The sequence below is a fragment of the Sus scrofa genome, chromosome 15 (assembly GCF_054392235.1).
Source record: "Sus scrofa isolate SSC_HxYL_T2T_F1_AM1 chromosome 15, Sscrofa_HxYL_maternal_Yorkshire_Landrace_v2.0, whole genome shotgun sequence".
NCBI classification, from domain to species: Eukaryota; Metazoa; Chordata; class Mammalia; order Artiodactyla; family Suidae; genus Sus; species Sus scrofa.
In genome coordinates, this window is record NC_139397.1 from 22,668,783 (window position 1) to 22,684,032 (window position 15,250).

General features: G+C 35.0%; 1 protein-coding gene across 7 annotated transcripts in view; it reads right to left on the reverse strand.

Moving 5' to 3' along the window:
* ARHGAP15 (Rho GTPase activating protein 15) overlaps positions 1 to 15,250 on the reverse strand; it is a 623,564-nt gene that overhangs the window by 508,730 nt on the left and 99,584 nt on the right. For all 7 annotated transcript variants that reach the window (XM_084998895.1, XM_021076335.2, XM_084998893.1 and 4 more), the window contains one exon: positions 14,469 to 14,556. In XM_084998895.1, the coding sequence (XP_084855021.1) occupies positions 14,469 to 14,556 (88 nt within the window). The remainder of the gene's footprint in view (positions 1 to 14,468; positions 14,557 to 15,250) is intronic.

Consider the following 15,250-nt stretch of genomic DNA (forward strand, 5'->3'; position numbering starts at 1 on the left):
TATGATGCAGGTGTGGCCATAAAAAGAAAAAATAAATTCAATTTATTTTCCATATTTTGATTTTTTTCTAATATAGAAATCTTACTATATTTCTTCCATAAAATGTATTGTCTACAGGATAATGTACAAATCCGTTAGTAGGGTATATAGGCCTCTTTCCATCACTGCCAACCACCTTTTCTGTTCCACTAATCCTTCCATTTTTCTGTACACCAGCAATGCTGCATTCATGGCAGTTTTCTGAATGCACCACGCTTTTTCATACTCTATACACTGGAGATATTAGTATGCATGCACCCTTTTCATCTGGGACATATTTATTTCTCTCTTCAGTCCACTCTCTTTTCACCTTCCATCTGTCCCTATCCTGCTCATTTTATGATGTAACTCCAAAATCATTTCCATGAGGCTCTTCACCTCTTTAGGCATAGTCACTCACTCCTCACCATATCTCCTACTCTGCAACACACATTTTTTTTTACAATTTGATTTTCCACAACTTGTTTTTTACAATTCATACATTGTAACCACTTTTTGGTGTGTCTCTTTCCCCAAGCTTTACAATCAGAAAACAAGCAGGGTATATCCTTACTGTTTTATTTCCTTAAAATCTACCAAAGTGGTTCATAATAAGCACCCAACAGAAATTCGTTAACTGTTGAATGAATTTATGCACTGGATGAATAATCTCAATGGAAAATTTCCAGATTTATTCCAATAAATTAATAAATAAAATATCTCAGAATGGCAGTTTACAAAATGAGAACTATACAGTACATAAAATCACAATATTCCCCTTTATACTGACATTTAATAGGAACTAATATTATGCAAAGTTGAAGGAAAAATAGAGGTCGAGGGTGAATTTAGAAGTATGCCAGAAAAAGCTAAAGTGATTTGGGTAAAAGTCAAGCAAATAAAAATACTAGCCTTGAGAAAAAAACAAAAAAAAACAAAGGTAAGTAGATGAAGAACTATATAAAAATGATCCTAATCAATAGTTCATTTTTACAATGTTAAAGCAGAAAGACCTAGGCTTAAAGAACAACGTTAGGGACTAGGCTTTATTAGAAGGAAAAATTATGTGTTGAAGTGTTAAATATTGGAATAAGTTGTTCAGAAAAGTTGTAGAATTTATTTGGAAGACAATCAAGATTTTATTCAAGAAGTCTGAAATTAAAGACTCCTTTAATAGAAAACATATTTCTGATTCTGCAGTTATAAAACACAGAAAAAGATTGCTTATGAAGTACATGATGCCAATGTATCATATTGTACATCATTATAAAAATATACTTTTAAAAACTGACTAAATATGAATCTAGGATTGTACATATATTTCTTCTGGATAAATTTAAAATATAAATGACTGATTTTAAAATATTTAAATAGAATTATTTAAAAGTTACTGCTTCTGGACAATAAAACATAAAAGCCTCTTTGTTGGAGAAATGTGAAGTCATTAAAAATTGATCTTAGGTCTTGTCCACTTCTGATTTTTATTATTCTCTTAGTCCATCTTTACCATTTCCTAATAATAGCTGACAGAGTATTCCCTCCGTAATATATTTTTCTCTGCTTTAGATTAAACCTTTGGGATTAAGTTTCCCATTTTTCTTTATGGGATATTTGGGGGCTTTTAATGTATATTAAGAAAATATCAAAGGCCAGATGATCTTTTGCTTGACGGCATTTTCTGTGATGAAGATTGGGCATGTGTGTAGGCAACAAATCATTGGGCCACTCATTCTCATAGCCTTATTACTAGATGTGGTTGAAAAAAAGACAAGGTTCAGATTTTATGAGACAGATTATTACCTACCATTTTTTATTTTGGATTAATTGCTATTCCAGAATATAGACTCTGATTGTCCTTATCAGTTTGAAACATGAAACACAAAATCTATTTAGAGGAATTAAGTTTGATCACATAACTGGTTTTGATTCTGGAAAATCAGTCATAAAGGAGGCTAAAACTCACTTATAAATTCTCATTTGGGCAAAATGATTTAGGAAAGAGTGCTGAATAGATACCTGATCTTATTAATGTCTAAAGTATGGCTGCTGTCAACATAGAAGAGGACACTTTGATTGTAAGATGTGAGTTTTATGTATATGAATATAAATGGTGTTAATAATAACTGAAACTGTTTCCACAGTGAAATTTCTCACTACAAGACCAAACCAAACCAGATTTTCAGAAAAGCAAAGCTTTGTTAGTGATTTTGAGCACTAGAATGTTATGGTGTTTGTTTATTTTGTTTGTTTACTTGTTTGTTGAGGAGAAAGTATTCTCTTCCTTTCAAGAAGTTATTGCATTTATTCCTGAACCAAAACCTTGCTAGAATAAAAACAGCAGTTCTGGGGGTGGCCCTCGGAGCTGAGGGAGGATTGGGAGTTTGGAATTAGCAGATGCAAACTAGTATACATAGGATGGATAAACAACAAGGTCCTACTTTATAACACAGGGAACTATATTCGATATCTTAAAATAACCTAAAATGGAAAAGAATCTGAAAAAGAATATATATATATATATATATATATATATATGTATAATTGAGTGACTCTACTGTACAGCAGAAATGTGATTAACACATTGTAAATCAACTACAATAAAATTATAAATAAATAAATATAGTAGCTGTTATTTAGTCATTTTTGTTATGTGTTGATACTGTCTTAAGTTTCTATTACATAAGAAGTATTTAATTTTGCAAGATGGGTAGCTTGGGCACATTTTTGATGCCTCAGACACCCCCTCAGATTCCTTCCTTAGACCCTCATCTACTCAGTCCAAAGCAACTGTCACTGTAGATGACCACACCTGCTTGGGCTCACGCGGTCCCACTTCCTGTGGATGACCAGACACCTTCCTGGAATGCAAGGCCCTCCTGGTTGTCAAAGTGCAGATAAGCTTTTAGATCCCTACCACTTCCAGATTTGGATGAAATAACACTTTATAAAGTATAGGATCTGACTTTCTGAGTAGCCATCCAAGAGTATGACAACCTCCACATGATACAGGAAGTAAAGACTCTGGGTGATCAATTTTAACCAAAAGGGAACAAGAAGTGAGAAGAAATATGGCTGATAAATTCCTCCTCCTGGAGTTCCTGTCATGGCTCAGTGGTTAACGAATCTGACTAGGAACCATGAGGTTTTGGGTTCGATCCCTGGCCTTGCTCAGTGGGTTAAGGATCTGGCATTGCTGTGAGCTGTGGTATAGGTGACAGATGCAGCTCTGATCCCGCGTTGCTGTGGCTCTGGCGTAGGCCGGCGGCTACAGCTCTGACTGGACCCCTAGCCTGGGAACCTCCATACGCTATGGGTGTGGCCCTAGCAGAGGCAAAAAGCCAAAAAAAAAAAAAAATTCCTCCTCCTATCTCCATCTCTTCCTCCTACAGATTGCTTTATGCTTTCTCCAGACAGTTTATTTGCAGCTTATTTCCCAGTCAAGTAGTACACCTGCACAGTGGTCCTCTGTGACTCTTCGAGGTTCACTGTAGAGTAGCAGCCTAAATGATAATATATGCTCTTTACTATTTCCCATTATCTCCTGCCTCATTTCCTTTTTACTTCACTCTGTGTCCTGGACTCATGCCTCTCAAATAAAGCATAAGTGCTTAATTTGGACTCTGTTTTCTATGAAATCAGGGCTGAGACAATCGATGTTACTCTCCTGTGGTAAGGACGGTTAGCTCTCCACAAAAATGTGTGCAATGCTTCTGCTTCAGGAGTCTAGAGCTGTCACTGGAAAGCAGCTCCAAAGGCTCCATTTTTTCTAACCCTCTTCTCATCAACCTGTGCCCACATTACTCATTCTCATCACTGGAATGTGAGCCAGAAAAATATGAAAGCGTCTGGGCTCACAGAGTTTAAAGAACATACAGACTTTCCTGTGCTCTTAACCTTTCCATCATTGACCACCAGAGGAATGACAGAACCGGAAGATAGGAGAAGCAAATATAGCAGAAAGCTGACCAGAAATGTCTGTTTGGGACCAAGGTATGAGTAAGAAATGAGGTTCTGAAGAAATTTTGCATTGTATTTGAACAACAGGTAATGTTCCTGTACCTGAAAAAAACCTTTATATTATTGTTAAGAAAACTAAGACAAGGATTTTCAAGTATACTGTCATTAAGTGGCAATTTGGGCAACTGAATTGAATTCTGACTCCAAAGCCTGGTTCTCCTAACCACTCTACTCTATGGCTTCATATAGTAATAGTAGTAGTAGTGGTGGTGGTAGTGGTAGTAGTAGTAATAAATACATTATTAACATTTATTACCTTTGATATATGCCAGGCATGTTACATCAATTTTCTCAAATAATTTCACAATAGCAAGTAATCTTATTAACCCCATACTACAGTTGAGCTATCAAAGAATTGTAGCAACAAATAACTTGTGGACCTGGGATTCCTAACCAAGGTGTCTGACTGAGAAGCCCCTATTTCTACTTAATATGATACTGCTCCTCAGAACGTTTCAATTCAGTAGTGACTTGTAAAGGAAGAATAAACACACATATTCAGTAAATTCAAAAGTGCACTGTGGAGTAAAAGTCTTTTTTATCTTAGGGAAATGCAAGCTTTAAATCAGATGTATTACATTGACCAAAATGATAAACCACAGAGTCAAACTTCATAATTAAAATAGTTTTCTAAAAGAGCCTAAGGTGAGTTTTATTGGACAGTAAGCTATTATCCATTTATAAAGCATCCTATCAATTTCATAGATTTTCGTAGTTATTAAAACTTATGTAAGATACCGAATTTATTGTGGTTAATGGCCAAATCTTGAGAAAATTACAACCAGATAACATCAGTTCATTTACAGTAACATTGATCACTTGATTTCACTTTTTTCTGTACAAAGTTTGTGTTAATAAAACACTAGAATTCGTTTTTGTTTTTTCCTTTCTTTCCATCTCCACCCATCATCCTCCAGATTTTGGACTGTTTTTTTAAAACATTTTAAATCTATGGTGAGGCCATATGATAGTGCAATCTATGGCTGAACTAATAACCTGCCCCCATTATAACTATGCTGACTTTGCCAGAGCACTATCATTATAAGAATTAAAATATTAAACAGATATTTAAAATGCCTTCATTAGGCTAAGGTTGGTAGATCTATTGTTTTCCCCTCCATTTTTTATGATTTCTTTGAGCAAGAATCCGAATAAGGGCTTTACACTCACTTTACAAAGATAAAATCATTCCATATTCATTTTGCACAGAGTACTCAATAATTCATGAATAGCTTTCTGATTGAAACTATTTTCATCTTTTTGCTAAATCACATCATTTTACTCCCATAAATAGTCCATTTTGTTATTAAAGTCATGCTACAGTGAATGAACATTAGATGTATTGCATTATTTAATTAATGCTTGTGTTCATTATTTGTACTGGAAGTAAACAATATTAAAAAAAGTAAACAAATTATTTTAATGAAGCCTTTTATATTACTCTTTTTTGCTTTCAAGGTTATGGCTGAATGAGTGGTTTTAAAAAGTTAATAGTTTATTAAATGCCTTGGAAAATTTATCTGTCAATAGAGTAAAATTTGCCAGTATTTGCCTCTGATTATAAATATTAGTACAATGTAAAGTGAAAAAATATAAAAATAGCACAAAAAAAATGTTCAGTTACATACACAATCAAACATGTACACTCCATACGGAACATACTGGCTTCAGAACCATTCTATTTTAGGGGAGAAATAGTCTCTAAAACATTGTAATACTTTTGAATTTATGTCAAAAGTGACATTAAGTTTTCTGGGCAGCATGTAATAAATATAAAAGAAACATTTTATTGATGAGAATAAAGTTCATCTGGTCTAATTTTGGGGATGTGGAGATGAGAAACTTCCTCACCAGAAACAGACTGGTGTATTTATTTCAGGAGGGTTCTACACTGAACATATATGCTGGAGTCAGGTGAAAACACTACCAACTTTGCTGCTAGGCTCACTGGTGGGTTGATACAACCATGTTTTGGGCATGGCATATTTTTAGTTCTCCTTAGATGCATTACCCTGTTTATTTTCTTTGCCCTAGGACTTCTTCAGAAATGACCATCCTGCTAAAAGGTCATAGTCATATGAGAGTGTTAACATATTTTCTGAGTGAGAAGTTGCCCTGTGATTTATTAAATGCACTGGGCCATAATGACAACAGACTTAGCCATTTTGCTATTGGATAACAGCAGGCCTTATTGCTCTCATCTATTTCCATAGAATTTTAGAATAGGTCTTTCAGATAATTCCACAAGGCTTATCTTCTTTTTTTAAACTGTAGAAAAAAAATATAATCTTAATTCCTCAAACCTGTCTGTGAAATTCTGAATCTCTCTTAATTTGATGGTATTTAGTATTAACTATAAAGGGCTCGATGGTGCCTACAGAATGAAATCATCTCTTCTCACAATATCGTCAAGGTCTTTTGAGAGTAGATTCTACACTGACTTTCTAAGTTACGGTGCTTGCTGTTACATAATGCTGTTCCTCAACTTATTTTGCCAGCAATCCCTCACTGGCAGTACATCTGGGCAACTTACAAAAGAAACACAAAATAGTTTGGACTGGGGCAACTTCACCCTAGCCCTCAGGGAACCACCAGAAGCATTTATGAGCAATAACCAGCACGCAGTAGTGTGTAGAGTAAGGCAAGAGGTCAATAATATCTGGAAAATAAACAAATTAAAGAATTCACTTCCCATATTTTATCATAGCTTACTCGCTTATTTCTACTTAAAGTATACCCCCACCTCCCTGGCTCATTTCTGCATCAAAATCTTATTCAGCCTTCAAAAACTTCCTTAAATGACACTTCCTCTATGGACATATTTAGAATCCTTTCCAGCTGAAAGCAATCTCTCTCTCCTCTTAGGTACGATAAAACTAACCCAAGCCTCTGCTCATGCCATTTTGGAGTAACTACCACAATGTCCATTTTTTCACTTTAATGACTTGATTTATGGACATAGTTTCTATTTGTTTCTAGATGCTGAAGTGAAAGATCTGAATTTGATTCATTTTTGTATCTTCATAATACCTAGCGTAATGGTTTAAACATGGAGGACTCTCTGTGATATTGGCAGAAAGAACAAATGGAGAGATACATATGCAGACTATTACTTGGAACAAGAGTTTCCCCAGGAAAGGACTACTTGTTACTAGACCTAGGTTCCCCAGCATGTTTTCTTATATTTCTTTATCATGTTTGACACATTCTATTATGATAAACCTACGTATGATTCTGTTTTCCCTATGAAACTATAGCCCATTGTGAACAGAAATCATCCATTATTCATCTGGATATCTCTAGGGTTTAACAACACTGACACCTGTAAGGAGTTGTTAATGGTTCATAAAATAAAGAAATGAATCAGTTCTCTAAATTACACAGCTTCTTCCCCATGAGGCCATCCATCACTTTTTTTTTTTTTTTTAACCAGTAATGCATATTTGCCAGATCCCATAGCTGGAGTCAAGGATCTACTTCATATCAACCAGATGCTCTAAGATCACAAAGCACAGCAGGGATGAAGGAGGAAAGCTGCAACTGAATTGCTAGAGGCAATTGAAACACTTCGCTGATACCAAAATAAGTAAGTGTACCTGAAAAATGCAAGGGGTTAGAGTCAAGGCCTTAGAGGATAAATCAAACTGAAAACTCTCATTCTTTAGGACTTCTCTGGCATCAGACAAAGCAAATAGTACTGTAGGTGCTTTTGAGGCAAAAGGTTTTGCCCTTTTTTTTGTGTGTCTTTTTTTTTTTTTTTGTCTTTTTAGGGCCACACCCATGGCATATGGAGGTTCCCAGGCTAGGGGTCTAATTGGAGCTGTTGCTGCCGGCCTACGCTAGGGCCACTGTAACACCAGATCCGAGCCACATCTGCCACCTACACCACAAGTCGCGGCAACACCAGATCCTTAACCCACTGAGCAAGGCCAGGGACAGAACCCGCAACCTCATGGTTCCTAGTCGGATTCATTAACCACTGAACCATGACGGGAACTCCAGGTTTTGCTCTTGGACTAAATGAACTGAAGCTAGAAGAATCTGCTTCCTCTCTTGCCTTTTCTCCCTGGTAGGCTGGTCCTTTTAAGATAAGTAACACCAGGGTCATACTGCTGTTCAGTATGTATTTGTTCAAAGAAGAACCATGAGAAATTACTCTAGGGTGAAGATGCCTGGAGAACACTGACACACCTTATTTAAGATGTGCCCCTAGTAGTGATTCTTAGCCCATGGCATTCTGCTCAATCCTTTTCTTTTATCCTACCTTTCAACTGAATTAAAAATTAATTTCTCTTTTTAGGACATATACCTTGCCCATTCTAAATTTCATGCTATTGTTCATATTTTTTGTTTTACTCCACTGGAATTTTTCCTGCCCACAAATCTCCACATATTGAAATTATAGCCATCCTTCAAGGCCTAATTCAAATCTTTCACAGATGTGAGCTCTCTCTCCCCTTTAAGTCTCCAGAAAAAAAAAAAAATTCTTCTATGTTTCTTATTTCATCTCACCCTATTTTTTGGCAGAGATACTATAAAGCAAAGACTATATCTTGATTATATCTCTATGCCTTATATGTAGCCCTAACGAGCAAGCTGTTCATTGTAGAATTTCAATACATATTCTTATGAAGTCTTTTTCCACCAAGTCTTATATAAATAGCACAAACTTGATTAACCAAATGCATATTTAAATGAAAGAGAGGTATCTTGTAATGAGAAACTATGCTATTTGGATCAACTCTCCCACTAAAAACAATGAAAATTGCTGGATTAAATATTTCTTTTTAAAATTACCCTAAAAGAATTGAAAGGCTGGAAAGACAGTGGGGACTTTCAAGGTAAACATTTTTTGGAGGTGAGAATCTGAACCCAGAGAAAAAAGAAAACTATCAAATCAACATAACTGTGCCTTGACTGAGGGCATTTGTTTATACTATATATTTGAACTTTGGTCAACTGATTTCACAGAATAATGGAAAAGATGCTGTTTGAGATTTTATAAAAGGATAGTTGAGAACCAATATTAAACTTGTTCCTTTTCTTCAAACCCAAGGGATTATAAAGAAGATTGCTTTTGTAGATGAGCAATGTAAGAGAAGGAAAAAAAAAAAAAAAAAAAAAAGAAGTGAAGGGATAATTCTGTCCCTGAGAAGGTATAATACAGCCGTAGCCTTCCTATTCTATATACATTAACTTGAGAATTTTAAATTGTTAACAGATAGATCTAAATTGGCAATGCCCTAGATCTATTAAGAAAAATGCCTCACTCTGGGGTAGAATACATTTATCCCAGGCCTCAGAGAATCCCCCATATTTCAATAACAATGATTAGCATATAATCAAAGATAAGCAAATATACAAGGAAACAAAGCAACATGAATGAGAACCATCAAAAACAGATTGAGGTAGACTTCAGATGTTAGAATCATAAGGTTCAGGATATAAAACAACTATCCCTTCTAATTTTCACAAAATGAAAGTTTTTAAAAGATCTGCAGGAAAAAAAAAAACTATAACAAATGAAAATTACAACAATTGAAATAAAAAAATATTTATCACAAGGGGAGACTGAATTAAAGAATTAGAAGATAAATCAAGAAAAGTTATTTGGAATATAGTTCAAAAAGACAGATAAAGAGAAGAATGTAAAATGTGCAGGATAGAATAAGAAAACAACACAGATTTAACTATAGCCTTAGTGAAAATAAGAGAGAAAATGTAAAAGAAACAACGTTTGGAAAGGTAATAGCTGGGAATTTTCTTAAATGCATTAATGACAGTTAAAAACAATTTTAAGAGGCTCAAGCATACCAACAAGGAAAATAAAAAGAATGACATCAGGATGCATCACGGTGAAATCATGGAAAAACAAAGGTAAAGAGAAAAATATTATGAGCAGCCAAAGAACAGCAGTTAGATTAATAGGTAATTCATGATCACAAAAATGGATGACAGAAAACAGAGGAATAATATTTTTGATGTGCTGAAAGATAATAACTGCCAGTTTAGAATTCTATATCCAGAGAGAATATATATTTCCAAGCTAAGGGGGAAATAGAGACATTGTAAAATGCACAGATGCTGAGACAGACTGTTACAATACTCTTACTACAGGAAATTCTCAGAATATACTTCAGACCAACTGAAAAATAATCCTAGAAGGAATATCTAAGATACAGGAAGAAATAAATAACAAGGGATATGGCAAATATTGGGCAACATTGATTCATAAAAGAAAATAAATAATGCCTAGTGGTGTTAAATAGGGAAAATACCAGACAGAAATAGCATATACATTGGGAAGGGGATAAGTGAATTAAAAATATTCTAAACTAATATTTTGGAAGACAGTAAAGGGATTTGAATAGCTTTAGTCTTTGATAAACTGTAATTCTAGGCAGGCCACTACCAGAACACAAAATGTATCACTCCCAAACCAGCAGAAAAAAAAAAAAAAATGAAATGGTTAAAACAAAATGATAGAAAGTAAAAAGCAAGACATATTTAGAGAAAGAAGCAAGAAACAAAAGGAATATTCACCATACTCCCATTTAATAAAGTCTAAAGCAAATTTTAAACTGTATTTTATAATATTTTATACTTTACAACATATAACCATATATGAAAAATAAGTTTGTTATATTTAAACTATATTTTTAAGAAAGGCTAAACCTATAGGTGGGACAATAATGAAGGGTGATAAAATAATGACTAAAATACAACTTAACTCTGTGGCAATAGAAGAGGCTATGATGACATAGGAACAACTGGCAGGGGTGGGGCTTCTGAAAGGTTTGCAGGGTCTACGTCTTGACCTGAGTTGTAGTTATGTAGGAGTTTGATTAATAACTGTTAAAATATACATATATGTTTTATACATTCTACTAAAAAGTGTTTTCTGTATTATGACAACATTTTAAAATTTTAAAGTGCATTACAAGTCAGAATATAGAAAATGAACACTATCTTTTCTTTTTACCAGAAAATCTGGGTCTAAGGACATCCCTGGTAATGTGCCTGGCCAGGACATCCCTCATGGCTTTCTCACAGGAGGGCCAGCCAGTCTGCACCAAAGTTTCTCTGGACTGAGGTGAAGTGAACAAAACAGAGACAATATATGTGGACATAGAAGGAAGAAAGTTTCCTCTCCGTCTTTCACTCTGATGTTTAATCCTACCTAGATTTGGGACTGGTGTATTACAAAATGTCTTTTCTGTTAGAAAGTGACAGTAGTAGGTGTTAATTTACTGTTTAACTTCCTTATTAAAAAAGAAAAACAGAATAGGTCAGTCCTCCTTTTCCTTGAATAAGTCACTGAGGGCCAAGAGCCTATGACTCTGATTTACCCACACCAGTGAAGTGATTCCATGTCTCTTTTCAGGGGGAGGCTGTTTTTGATACAAATGTGACTTGGTTTTGAGCTGAAAGAATTTAAGTGAGAAAGAAATATAACCAAACATGGAATAGGGGATCAGGCACAGCATTTTGTTGACATGCTGTATTGAATGTGAAAGCAGTAAGGGAAGAGAAAAATATATATGGACAAGCAGGAAGTCACAGGTCAAACCCCAAATGAAGAAATGGCTTCATTTTCAGAATTATTCAGTGTTCAGACACAACATTCTATGCTGCCTATGGATACAGATGTCTTTTTTTTTAAGCTTTATTTTTTTTCTTTAATAATGTTTTTTATTTTTTTCTCATTATAGCTGGTACACAGTGTTCTTGTTTTTGGAGACTATACACACTGGAGTTCCTTGAAATAACACACTTTTTGTTCTATGCATGTGTGAATCCATTCATATTATATAATGATATAACTATATTATACTCTATATTATGTACTATAGAATATGTTTATATTTTAATAAAACAATTATTTTATGGCTACTCTCTTTTTTGTCTGTTTTATTAACTAATTTCATTTCTTACTAATTATCTTGATAGATATCAATATTCCCACTTTACAGATGAGGATTCTGAAGCTCAAAGTTGAAGAACTTTGTCAGTGCTGAAATGGCAAAACTAGAATAAAGGCCCCTGTGGTTGAACTTCAAAGCCCTTCTCCTAACTACTTTGCTCACCACTGCATTAACATTCAAAGATCATTCCTATACAGATTAAAATGTCATTTACTCTTTTAAACCACATTTTGCACTCACTTAGGCAGTTTCTACTGACCACTTGGAAGAAAGGATAGACTTTTTCCCAGAAGTACAATGAACAATAATATTAGGACATGTGGAAGGGGGGTAGAAAAGAAATGCAGAAACTTGAGCATAAATCTCTTTCAAAATAAAACCACAGTATCTTTAATCAAGGCCTGGCAATCATCGTATCATTTCTCTGAGACTGGAATTGGTAAATGTGGGCTATCCCACCAGGCCTTCAATACTTGGTTAGAAATGTATCCAAGAAGTTGACTAACAAGACAATTCATGCAGTACAAACAGGAATCTGTAATTCTTTTCCCCATTACCACAACACACAGTTAGTTCCTGCCCTGAATTTGCTTTGAAGACAATGAGTGCCTAGGAGAAATCATAAGAGCATTGAAAATGGGGCCAGAAGTAATAAGTAGGAACTGCCAAAAATATGTTAATGAATTTCTTTTAAAAGTAAAATCTATTGTCAATTTTCAACAATTCTGAATGTTGAACTGGAGGCATGTAATTAATGAGCTGACTTGCAACATTTGCCTACAAAAATCTAAGAGGGAGTTTCTTTCACCTGTAGAAAATTAAGCAGCTGATAATTATATCTCATCATACAAGGAGATTAAAATAATAAAAATAAACCAAACACTTTAATTTGGAATCTAATCTCTCCCATTATCCCAGCACATTCACATAAACTCTGCTCCAATAGAATTCTTCTCACCCAGCAGGAGGAAGATCATCTTCACAGCAGCCAAACTCAGCAAGGCAAACAACTTTCCTCCCTTCCTGACTTCCCCCTTAGAACCCATTCAAAGGGAAGACAAAGGACCCCATGGGTGGATGGGAGTTGTTTTGTGCCTGGCCCTTAGGGGTACTTTATTTTTCTTAAAAAGATTATCTCACCATTACCGCAGCCAAAAAATGAAAACAAAACAAAACAAAACTCTAAAACAAATGTCTGAGGCAGTTTAAATTAAAAATACAAAGAACTGAGATATATTTTTTAATTTATTCATAATTAGTTTACAGATTGGACTGCACAGAGACTACAAAATCAGCAAGCTACTTGGGGATAAAGGCTATTGCAATTATCAGGAGCAAGCCAAATGCTACGTTTTGTTCTTACTAAAAATCTTCTTCTTTAAAAAAATAACATTTCCTAGCAAATGATTTTCTATTTCCTATTTAAAGAGGATTACACAGCAAACAAGACTAGTGGCTGGAAAGCAAAGAACTTTCCATCGTTTTATTACCTGCCAAATACAAATTAGTTCATTGTGGTTAATTCCTGCCAGGAGACCCCTTTCCCTGCCACCCATCAGGCCGATGAGGTATGGCAGGTTGGTTCCTGCCCGGAGTCCTTCCTAATCAGGAGGCTGTCAGATATGCTGCTTGCCCACTGTCTCCGACATCATGTGGCAGCTCTGGTGTTCAGGCAGCAAGGTTTTGAGCTTGAGTTGGCCCAGTAACTAGCTCAGAATTGCTCCTACTTACTATCACTGTCAAATCTCTGAGGGCATATGTGAGGCCCTCCTCCAGGTACAATCAAGAAGCCCTACAAATTTCACTTTGTAATAACTAAAGGATACAGAAATTGTATTAGCTCTATTAGATGGAGTCACAGAACTATTCGAAAGGTTAGCTGGATATAGTGAATATCACAGACTAAGATAAAAAATCACTTTGTTAACTTAGAGTGTTTCCTCACTGGTAACACCCTATATTAAGGTGCCATTTCTAAACAGTTTATTATTATTTATTAATGCGTGAAGCACTTTATAGCATGCTAGATAACAACTTAAATTCATGTATTAAAGATGCACATACATGGTTTAATACGATTTACGTCTTATAATATTCTTTAAAACAGCCTTCCATAGTCTCATCTGTTAAGCATTTATTACTAATGCATTTTATAACATACTTTATAATACATTATTTGAGCAAGTAGCTGCAGTTAGTGATCATTTCATAAATAAGAATAAAGCATTTATAAATGGCACCTTAATTTAAAGTGTTACCTTCTCATTACTAAATAGCTGCTCGCCATTCATCTCATTTTGTGATTATTCTCCAAATGCACCACTTAATAAAACAGACACTAAGTTCTATTTTCCCTTCATATGATTAAAAGCTTATTGAGTCATTTTCTCCATCTGCTTTCAGATGTTGATGGCTTCGAGGCTTTAGTGTGATTTCTGTTGAAACCAAACTTTTAATTCAACAATATTTCTGTAATGATGAAAATAGTAGACATGGAGAACTACTCACCATGTTAGACAGAGCCTGCTGTTTGGATTCTTTGTAAAATTCAATTTTTCGACTAGAAAGAACAACCCAGGAAGTAGACCAGTTTTTCCTTAGGAGAGAGAAAAGCAAAAAAAAAAAAAGCATTATCACTTGAAGAAATTATTCACAGATACTGCAGGAGCAACTTTTGAAAAGAGTAGAAACTATCGTTTTTTAAATTTTTTTATCTTTTTTTTTTTTTTTTTTTTTTTTTTTTGCTTTTTAGTGCTGCATCCATGGCATATGGAGGTTTCCAGGATAAGAGGTCAAATCGGAGCTACAGCTGCTGGCCTACACCACAGCCACAGCAACTTAGGATCTGAGCTGCATCTGTGACCCACACCACAGCTCATGACAACACCAGATCCCTAACCCACTGAGTGAGGCCAGGGATCGAACCCACAACCTCATGGTTCCCAGTCAGATTCATTTCCATTGCATCACGATGAGAACTCCATCTTTATTTTTAAATAGAATTCCTAAAAGTATTTCTTTATTAAAATCTACAGGTGGTATGGAATTGAGGTAAAAATAAACACATTCTGTAATTTTAAAGATGACGCAATTTATAACTGTTTAGTAATCTGTAGACCCTCTCAAAATCTTTTCAACTATTAAAAATCTAACTTTTGTGCAAAAAAAAAAAAAAAAAGGGAGTTCCCATCGTGGCGCAGTGGTTAACGAATCCGACTAAGAACCATGAGGTTGCGGGTTCCATCCCTGGCCTTGCTCAGTGGGTTAACGATCTGGCATTGCCTTGAGCT